Source organism: Tupaia chinensis, unplaced genomic scaffold (genome assembly GCF_000334495.1).
Source record: "Tupaia chinensis unplaced genomic scaffold, TupChi_1.0 Scaffold000012_1, whole genome shotgun sequence".
Lineage (NCBI taxonomy): Eukaryota > Metazoa > Chordata > Mammalia > Scandentia > Tupaiidae > Tupaia > Tupaia belangeri.
In genome coordinates, this window is record NW_006159442.1 from 2,854,727 (window position 1) to 2,865,706 (window position 10,980).

At 40.0% G+C, this 10,980-nt stretch overlaps 1 protein-coding gene across 2 annotated transcripts in view; it reads left to right on the plus strand.

Annotated features, from left to right (window-relative positions):
* MALT1 (MALT1 paracaspase) overlaps positions 1–10,980 on the plus strand; it is a gene marked incomplete at its 5' end in the record, with an annotated part of 70,339 nt that overhangs the window by 31,143 nt on the left and 28,216 nt on the right. Inside the window, 4 exon segments of one of the 2 annotated variants that reach the window (XM_014585088.1) lie at positions 259–355; positions 1,159–1,191; positions 4,833–4,859; positions 7,958–7,990. In XM_014585088.1, coding sequence (XP_014440574.1) covers positions 259–355; positions 1,159–1,191; positions 4,833–4,859; positions 7,958–7,990 — 190 coding nt within the window. 2 annotated transcript variants of the gene reach the window in all.

Sequence of the window (10,980 nt, forward strand, 5' to 3'; positions counted from 1 at the left end):
GCCAAAGAATATCACACCAGGCTCACTGCTGTTGGAATTACTGTATCATTTACTTGCTGATATTTAACCTAATAGATTATCTTCAGTAATCTAAGAAAGATAATCTGAGCAAGTCTGAAGCCTTCTTAAATGTTATATTTGGGAGGTGTGTTTTTTCTTTTTCTCTTTTTTTCTTTAAAAAAAAAAATGACTTTCTCTCCAAGCCAATTTAAATTAAAATTGAAAAGGAAATCTGTGCGCGTTCTGCTGTTGACATAGGTGCCTTACGTGGATCTGGAACATCAAGGAACCTATTGGTGTCGAGTATACAATGACCGAGACAGTCAAGATAGCAAGAAAGCACAAGTCTTCATAGGTGAGTAGTGTTACACAGAGTTTCAGTAACTGGAATATAATATGATCTATATGAACTGGAACATTTAGCAAGGAAATTATACTGTTTTTATTCTACTATTTAACGATGGGTTAAATAGTGAAAGTTATATTGTTTTGAGAAAATACATATTAAATTTGTAACCTAAGTTCACAAAGAGCAAGAAGAACCAGAAAAAAAAAAAAAGCTATTTGACTGAGATAATTTTTTTCATTTTAAAATTTAACATTTATGCAAGGAATGTGGTTTTTTAATTTTTTTTAACTTGGCCAGAAGGGTGCATGCACAGGCCCAGGTGAAGGGGGCTGATGAGAAGGCACCCGCTTCTCCATTTCTCCCCCTGTTCAGGATTTTGAGCATGCACACATGCATGCCTCGCATGTTTTTCTGGCCACCAGGTCTAGAACTTGAACCACATGGTGGGCCAGGTGGGACCCAGCCGCCGTAACCACCACACCAGACTGGCCCAGAAGTGTGTTATTTAAAGCTCTAGTGATAAAATCCTTTATTTGCTAGAAAAACATTTCAGGTCAAACATGTTTTAAAACAGATATTCAAGGGAAGAAGTGCTTCTTAATAAACAATCCTCATTACGAACTGCATCATTCGGGAGTTTGTTCTATTTAAGGTTAATATGTTCACAATAATGTTGTCAGTAGTAGGCGCTGTTGATGCAAACTTTGGTTTGCCAACACATTTCTGTGACGTTTATCTCGCTGTTTGCTGGCTGCCCTTCCTAAAAACCTGAATTACAATATATTTGAATTTGTTTTCTTTGAAACAAGGAAGAACAGATGAGGCAGTGGAGTGCACTGAAGGTAGTGTAATCCTTTGGTTTGAACCCAAATATCTTGCATGCTGGCGACTCTTGGGTTTGGTGGAGTACTCTAGCCTGCTGCGCGCAGTGATGGAAAAAATACTAGCTCGAAGCAATGGTTCTGTTTGAAGGATACTTAGCCTTTGAAGTTTTATAAATTGCCCCAGACACTATTAAACTAATACACTGCAAAAATAACTAATCTTCAGTCGATTTTCTATTGATACAAGAACAAAGTTACTGCATAATGACTTTTTAAAAATTATTTATTTAGTTCCATTTGTTATTATTGTTATTATTTTTCATTTGACCAGAGGGAGACAGAGAGAGAAAGGGAAAGCGAGAAAGTAAGCTACCAGGTCCAGGATTCGAACTATGTGGGAGTCCAGCACTCCAACCACCACGCTGGCCCTACATAATGACTTTTGAGTAGTAAACATTTGCATTTTCTCTTCTTTTTTTAATTTGCCAGAGAGCATGTGTGCTCACCATAGAGAGACAGAGAGGAAGGAGAAGCGCTCCCCCAGGGCTGTGGCTATGCCTCCGCCCCCTCATGTACCTCTCCCTCCTGTTGGAATTCCCAGCATGCACACACATGCGCCCGGAGTTTTTAAAGCTGCCAGAGCCAAGATTCAAACCACAGAATTGGCCATGTGGGATCCATTTCCCTGAACCACTAGACCACAAGGCTCTACAGTTAATTCATAATGTTAATTTTTATCTTCAAAAATTTGTAAAATTACATGGCTAAACTGTTCTGGATATTTGTTTAGATTATTTTAGGTTTTTGCTATAGGGCACATGCGCTCGCCAGACAGACAGAGACAGAGAGATAGAAAGTGAGAAATCACCCCCCCGGGGGGGGTGGCCACGCTGCAATCCCTTCTCCTCCATTCTTCTCTCGGGATCTTGGGCACACACGCACACACGCACACACGCCTGGTGTGAATTTAAGCCACCGGGTCCGAGACTCGAACCACAGTTGGCTACATGGGAGTCCAGCGACATAGCCATTATGCTAACTGCTGGTCCCTATTTTATCTATTCTTTAGCCATGGTATGATACCTCTCAAATGCAGGTGTGTTTATAGAAGTTTTAGAGCAGGAGATTTATTATTTAAGATATGTTTTATCAAATATCAAATACACTATTTTAATATCAAATTGAAAAATTTTTTGAAGCTACCAGGATATAAATTAATGTCATGTCATGTTACCATTACCATAATATGTAAAGAAAACTAAAAATTTTTCCAACATAAAACTTCTAATTTTTTAAAAGAATTATTTATTTTATTTATTATTATTATTATTATTTTGTTTTAACTTCAGAAAGAGAGAGGGAAAGTGAGAAAACAAGCCACCGGGTCCAGGACTTGAACCACAGTCAGCCGTGTGGAAATCCAGCACACCAACCACCATGCCACTTGCTGGTGCTGTAATTTGTTTGAATTAACCAGAGTTTTATACTTAAAATTATAATGAGTAAATACTGAAACTTAAATCAACTTCCCTCAATGTGACATCCCATTGTTTTGCAAAATTTGGTTTGTGGATTTCTGAGTATTTTTTCGATTCCTGCCTCTTCAACCTGTTATATAACCTTGAGCTCTACTTGAGTAAAGGAAGGAAATAATATTGAATCTTATATTTCCTGTTTTTCCTGTGCTTAGTAGCTCTATGGTATCACATTGAAATACTATCATTACTGTTCTCATTCTTTCATGTAGCTGCAAACAAGAATCCTCTCACATAAGAGAGCTTCAGTGTGTGTGAAGGAAGCCCCGTGAAGAAATCCTAATCAGTCTCCTCTTCCTCTCTTACTCTTTTCTGCTTCATTGCATGGTTTTTACCTAACATCGGAGACCTCTGAATAAATAGAAGCTGGCGCTGCCGTTTGGCGACAGGGTGGTGCACGTGAATTTTCCCCTCATCGTGCTGCTTCTGTCCCTGCCAGACTCCAGTGTTCACAGTGGCGAGCACACTACGAAACTCTGATTTTCAAATAACTTACTCAGAACACATTGAGGTGAAAATCCAGCTATGAAGTTGCTCCAAAATTTCAGATGGAACAACTGGACTTTTCTAAAAAGAGCTTGCCAAGTTGAGACATTTTATTGTTGGTAGATTGACACATTATGAACAGCGTCCTATATTTTTTATTATAATAGTGTGTTATTTTTTCATCTATGTAATATGATGTCCTCTATTTCATTTTCTGTATTTTGTTGAAGATATTTGATCAGGATAAGAAATGAGCATTGAGTGGGTGAAGCTCAGGGTTTTTTTTTTTTTTTTTAATTATCATTTTGGCCAGAGAGAGACAGAAAGGGAGAGTGAGAAAGCAAGCCGCCGGGTTTGGGACTTGAACCATGGTTAGCCATGTGGGAATCCAGCACTTCAATCATCATGCCACCTGCTGGCCCCAGGGGATTTTTTTTTATTTTATTTAGGAGATCAGAGGACCTTAAGATGGAATGCAGAATGTGACAAAAGAATCCAGCTCTTACAAATATATGAAACAACCTCACAGAAGAGAGGAGATGCCAACCTAGAAAGGAGTCTAGACTATAAGATGGAAAGCAAAACAAATGATGCATACCCTTACAAATGTGTGCTGATGGATACTGCTTACCCTTAAAAATGTGTGCCTATGGATACTGCTTTTGCATGGCTTCTAGGTCACATATAAGAAGAAAGTTCTTCCATAAAGTCTTAGGACTAATATACTGTTTGTAATTTATTATTCATGGTAATTTTACCTTTATAAATTTTGTAAAGAAAAAAATAGACAATTATACCATTACAGACATTTGCTTAGATTATTTTGCCTACCCTTTAGCCATCATAAGATGTCCCACAATGGGTACAGGTTAATTCTGAACCCACTAAAACCCCCAAACATATTACATTTAACTCAAAAAACCATGAATCTAACTGAAGAAAACGTCAGACAATTCTCAGTTGAGGGACATTCAGCAAAATATCTGACCAGTTACTTCTCAAAAATATCCAGGTCATCATGGACAAGGATATCCTAGATTATAAAACATCTGAGCAACCGTGACAACCAAGAGGATCCTAAGGAGACACAGTAAATACAACGTGTATCCTAACTGGAGTCCTGAAGGAAAACAGGGCATGTCTAGTTGGGGTGAATAGGCCACATGAACATGAGATGTTAGTAGGAAAACGGGGTGTTGGGTATTCAGGAACTCTGCACAGTCTTCACAACAGTTCTATAAACCTCAGAATGTTCTAAAATAAAGCTTATTTTTTAAAAAGATCATTTGAGATTGTTCATTTCTTTCAAAGAGTTCCTATGTGTGGCCACAGACAGATCTAGATCCTGACTGTTTTTGTCCAGTGATGACCAGGGTTTCTAAAACTTTGAACAAATTTTAAATGAATACATTTACCTTTTTGTCATTTACTGAAGGCAGTAATAACTTAGAATTCCTTTATGGGCCTGTAACAGTATTCTTTCCTATTCACTATTTGCATGGCTTCTTCATCTAATTTGAAAAGTTCTAGACTAATCAAGACAATTATTTATTAGCTCAAAAATTACTATTTTGATTAGCCTATTTATGCTAAATTGACAGATTATTTAAATTAATTTATTTTCTTATTTCATTTTAGATGAATTACACAATTTTGGGCATCCTGGTGAGTTACAAACAAATATAATACATTAGTTCTGTATTTTTAAGTTGTGGGATACAGACACTCTTCACTTAACGACCACACACCTAGGTTGTTAAATGAATTGGTTGATAAGGGAGTAACGTAAACATGGGTGTCTTGTGTTGTGTCATGGCACTACAGGGCATGTATTTTTCAGTAAATATCACACAATACCACGCTAGAGTAATGTAATCCTATCCACACAAAGAGTATACATTAGGGCCAGCAGGTGGTGTGGTGGTTAAGGTGCTGGATACCACATGGCCAGCTCCTCAGTTTGAGTCCCACACCCAGCTGCTTGACAAACATGCTGGACACGCACGTGTGCATGCCCAAAATCCCAAGAGGAGAATGGGGGGGGAAGGGATTGCAGGTGGATCTCCCCTCCAGGGGGAGATTTCTCACTTTCCCTCTCTCTGTCTCTCCGATGAGCACACATGCTAGAGAAAAAAAATACGTACATTAGATAAGCACCAGAAAACCGCAAGAGACACCACAACACAGGAACATAAATGTGGCATAATCGTTTTTATTTATTCTGATTACTATTGTGGGTACACAATAAAGTATGAATTTATAAATGAAATACGTAGTCTTGCATGTTTGGGAACGCTTCAAGTAATGAACGCTGACTGACGGCAGAATGAGACAAAGACTGAGAAGGGGGATTCTCCACACTGGGGACCTGGTCGTAATTTGAGTGTTCATAAACAGGTAGGTCGATAAGTGAGGAATAGCTGTAAGAGATTCTTAGACACTCTCTTGCTATAAGTAACACTGGTAACTTTTTATGTATTAAAGTAATATAATTTAGGGTAGAAATTACTATTTACATGGCATGATTTCATGCTGTAAAACAAAGATATCCTAGATTATAAAATTATAAGGATAGAAAAATAAGCAGTTGAGGCAACATAAAACATCAACCTGTCTTTTATCATTTTGTTTGTTACTCATTGTACAAGAGAATACAATGTAATGTTCAGAGGGATGTGCACCATCTTTCATTTGAAAGCTAGGATTCAGCGTTTGAGGTTAGCAGTAACATTTTTGAACTGCTCGGACCCCTGGGACTTCCCACAGATGGCTCTGAACTGGCTGCACAGGTGTCTTCATCTGTACTAAGAAGTGCGTTAGCAGGTAGTCAGCACTGTAGATACAGGTGGCTTGGTCAGCGACCGTTAAGAGACTGACAGTTGGCAAGAGCATGCAGAACTCCCTAGGCCAACTTTAATCAGAGCAAAGTGAGCTAGAGGGGAAGCGTGTGACTGAGATAAAGGTAGAAGCCACAGTGAAGAGTGCATGGAGGCAGAGGACTTCCATACAGGTCGTGGACGTCTGAAGGCAGTGGTGGAACCAATGAATATATCTGAAAATAAGATCGTATTGGAGTAGATTATGAAGGCAACTAGGGCCAGCAGATGGCGTGGTGGTTAAGGCACTGGGTCCCACTTGGCGATTCAAGTTCCAGACCCAGTGCTTGAAAAACACCAGATGGCATGGCCACCCGCCCTGTGGGTGTAGGGGTGGAGAGGGTCCCACTTTCCTTCTCTTTGTCTCTCTCTGATGAGGGCACAAATAAAAGGACATGGGGACAAAAAAAAAAAAGCGCAATTATATCACTTAATAACATTTGTAGGAAGCCCTATTATTTTTCTCCGTGTTATTTCTCATTATACCATGGCAAGTTGGCTTAGTTTCACACTCATGTTTTGTTAATGAACAGTTGTTACTGTGAGCATTGCCTGGGTAGCGCTGACTGTGTATAAGTCGAAAGCCACCCTCGCCAGTGTCTCAGTCTCCTCGCCCCAGTGTCCTGGAATTCATGGGAAGCCTCGGTAACCTTTGCTTCACACATCCAAAACAAAACAGTGTCAAGCACTGTCCTAGTAATTGCTTCTTTTGGTCTGGATAGCATTCCCATTTTTCTAAATCTGTTAGTTCTTGCCCTTGTTTAATGAACAGTGTGAAAAGTTATTTCACATAAATGTTTTCAAACAACACGATTAAGCTTCTCACATTTTCATGGCCCCCTCTTTGATTAAGTCCTTACTCCCCAATATTCAGAAACACCAAAAATTTGAGTTTTAGAACAGAACGAATGATATGTAGAGAAAGCTTTTAATAGGTACAGTGGCATACATACATGCATGCATTTTGTTTGTTTGTTTTAGCTTTGGTACAGGGTGCACGTGCTTGCCAGGGCCGGGAGAGAGAGAGATGGAAAGTGAGAAATAACCCCCAAGGGGGATGGCCATGCCACAATCCCTTGTTCATTCTCTTGGGATTTGGGCATGCACACACATGTGCCCTACATGTTTTTCAAGCCACCAGGTCTATAACTTTAATCACACAGTCAGCCTTGTGAGATCCAGCAACTTTAACTCCATGCCATCTGATGGCCCAGTGGCGTTTATTTCACTGGAAATGCAAAATTACCCTCTGTAAAGTAGCAGGCGTATGACTGACTGAACTATGCCTTTCCCTGAATCTCTACCTGGGTGGTGCTCAAGGGTAAGAGGTATCATATTTTATATTGTAGATGGTGAAAGCATAAAATCTGGAATGAGACTTAGAATCCAGACTTGCTACTTAGTTTCATAACTTTGGGCAAGTAACTTAAACTCTCAGCCTCAGTTTGCTTATCTGTATAACGGGGTTAATGGCAGTGCATGCCTCACAGGCTAGAGCACAGTGTCATTAAATCTGTTATATGAAAGGTACTTAGAACAGTGCTAGCCAAGGCATCATGCATGCTGCAGCAGTGGCTGCTCCTTCTAGTACCACCGTGATTTTCAGGTTGTAATTTCTACCTAATCTGTTAAAAATTATTACCTCCGGACATGGCAATTGGTAACTGAAGGAATTTCTCAGACTTGATTCCGTTCTGTCTATCCATGTATGTTTTTATCAAAAATCTAAAAGTTTTTTAGTTGTAAGTTCTTAGAAATTGTATTCTGTATTTTAATGATGTAGGCAATGTTATCATTGGCTTTCATGTGCCTTTATCTCTGAAAATATTTATATTATGGATAATAACACCTATTTGTTTTTATTTTTATTTTTTTGTATTTTTATAGATACTAAAGAGCATTCAACTGACCAGCCTTTGGGTGAGTAGAGCTTTAAAGTGCACAGTCAAAAAATAATTATAGTATTTTGCATTTTATGGTAATCATAAATAGATTTAAGACTTTTTTGTTGTTGTTAAGGTTTTCGCCATAGGGTATGTGCACTCACCTGAAAAAGAGGGAGAAAGAGAAAATGAGAAATCACCCCCCAGGGGCGTGGTCATGCTACAGTCCCTTCTCCATTCTCCTCTTAAGATTCTGCACATGCACGCACATGCACTTGGCATGATTTTCAAGCCACAGGTCCAGGGTTCAAACCATAGTCAATCATGTGGGAATTCAGCACTTCACCACCACACCCCCTGCTGGCCCAATTTAAGACATTGTAATTCAATCCTTCTTATAAATATTTGAGTAACATTGGGACCGATTGTTTTTTGTAAAAGAAATTATAGAAGAGGGGGCTTAAAAAAGACTAAGTTCAGGATTACAGATTTAGTTTTTCGAATCCAATCAACTTCTGTCAAGTAATTTGTACTTTTCTGGCAAAAGCAACATGCTTTTGTAAACAAAATCAACATGCACATGTTACATATCAGTGTGTGTGTGTGTGTGTGTGTTTGTGTGCATGCAAGCGCATGCACATGCAAGTGATAAAACTAAAGTAGAAGATCCAGAAGATTCATACCATAAAAATTTAGCAGATTAACATTTTAATATAGTACACACAGTCAACATCTCGATCCTGGCAGAGGTCAGGTAAAATAATGTCTAAAATGGGGGACTAGCAGATTGTGTCGTGGTTAAGTCACTGAACTCCCACGTAGTCACCCGCGGTTTGAGTCTCGGACCTGGCAGCTTGAAACTCACATCACATGCGTGTGCATGTGTGCCCAAAACCCAAGAGAATGGAGGAGAAGGGATTGCCATGTGGCTCTCCACCCTGGGGGGGGGGTGATTTCCTGCTTTGTGTCTCTCTGTCTCCCTCTGTCTCTCCAGCAAGCACACATGCCCTATAGCAAAAATCTCTCTAAAAGAATAATAAGAAACCAGCAGATGACATAATGGTTACATTGCTGGACTACCACATAGTCAACTGCAGTTCAAGTCCCAGACCCAGCAGCTTAAACCTCACCCAGGGCATGTGTGCAAGCATGCCCAAAATCCTGAAATGAGAATGGAGGAGAAGGGATTGCGACATGGCCATCCCCCCTGGGGGGTGATTTCTCGCTTTTTGTCTCTATGTCTCTCTCTGTCTGTCTGGTGAATGCACATGCCCTATAGCAAAAATCTCTTTAAAAAAAATAATAATGTCTGAAAATGTACCCACTGGACTTGGCTACTGAAGAAAGGATTGAAGACTTTCAGTGAAATGTTGAAAATGTCTGATGTGTCAGTTCCTGAGTTACGCTAGAGACCCAGATAGAGATAAAATACGTGCAATATAGCAGATAAAGAGTGATTCAGAAGTGAACAGTGAAGATGTATTTGTTGGGAATAGTGATGTTCTGATACTAACAGGATGGGGCATATTTGTTTTGGAGATGGAAGATGTGGATATTTGCATCTCGAGAGGAAGACTCTGTTGAGATTGTAGATCAGAGTGACCCATCAAAGAGAGGACAGTTTACAGAGCAAGTTTCTAGAGGAGATAGGGACTCGGGCAAGTGACTTTAATCAGAATGTTGAAACCTTGAGATAACGAAGGAGAGACTGAAGATATATATAGATTTGTTGGAAAGCTGAGGGCATTTTTAGTTGATAGTTTTCTTTCTACATAATTAGGCATAGTAATCTACTTGAAGGATTGACGTAAAGAGAATAAAAATAAAATACTCACGGGCCAGCAAGTGGTACAATACTTAAGGTGCTAGATTCCCACATGGCTGATCACTGTTCAAGTCCCCGACCTGGTGGCTTGAAAATCACACCAGGTGCATGTGCAACCAAAATCCCAGGAGGAGATTGTAGAAAGGATTGCAGCATGGCCATCCCCTCTGAGGAGTGATTTCTCATTTTCCCTTCTAACTATCTCTGTCTGTCTGGTGAGAATACTCACCCTATGGCAGAAACCTAAAACATAAATAAGTAAAATGCAGCTGAATATCGAACTTGGGCAGTGGCAGAGGTTTAGTGGTTAAAGAAAATAGAAGCCCAAACTCGAGGCATTGCAATCTTTTTTTTCTTTTTTTGGAAAGGGTTTTGCTATAGAGCACGTGTGCTCACCAGAAAGACAGAGAGAGACAGAGAGACAGAAAGCGAGAAATCACCCCCCAGGGGGGATGGCCACACTGCAATCCTTTTTACTCCATTCTCCTCCCGGGACCTTGGGCCCACACGCACAAGCACCTGGCATGAGTTTAAGCCACAGGGTCCAGGACTCAGACCGCTGTTGACTACATGGAGTTCAGCGACATAGCCATTACACTAACTGCTGGTCCCAAGGCATTGCAATCTTAATCGAGGAGGCAGATATTAAACAAATTACATAGCAATTGATACATACTGAAGTAGAAATACCTAAAGAATCTTGGACCAGCAGTTGGCATAATGGCATGTAACTGAACTACCATGTAGTTGACTGTAGTTCGAGTCCCGGACCCAGTGGCTTAAACTCACACTAGGCATGTGTGCGTGCGTGCCCAAGATCCTGAGAGGAGAATGGAGGAGAAGGGATTGCAGCATGGCCAACCCCCAGGGGGGTGATTTCTCGCTTTGTGTCTCTCTGTCTTTCTGGCAAGTGCATGTGCCCTAATAGCAAAAACCTCTCAATAATAATAATAATAATAATAATAATAATCTAGAAATTGTTCATAGAAGGTGGCTATCAGGATAGTCTAGGAGAGTCAGGGAAGGCTTCTCATAAGAGACAAAGTACACGTGAGGCTTTTCAAGGACTTATTGGGAGATCCCAAGTGGTAAAGGGAGAATGCGTGTTTGAGGCAAAAGGAGTAAGACATGAGGTTGGAGTCTGAGCTGGATGATGAGTATCAATTCAGTTCTCTCTCGTGACTTTCTGGGATAACTGGGTT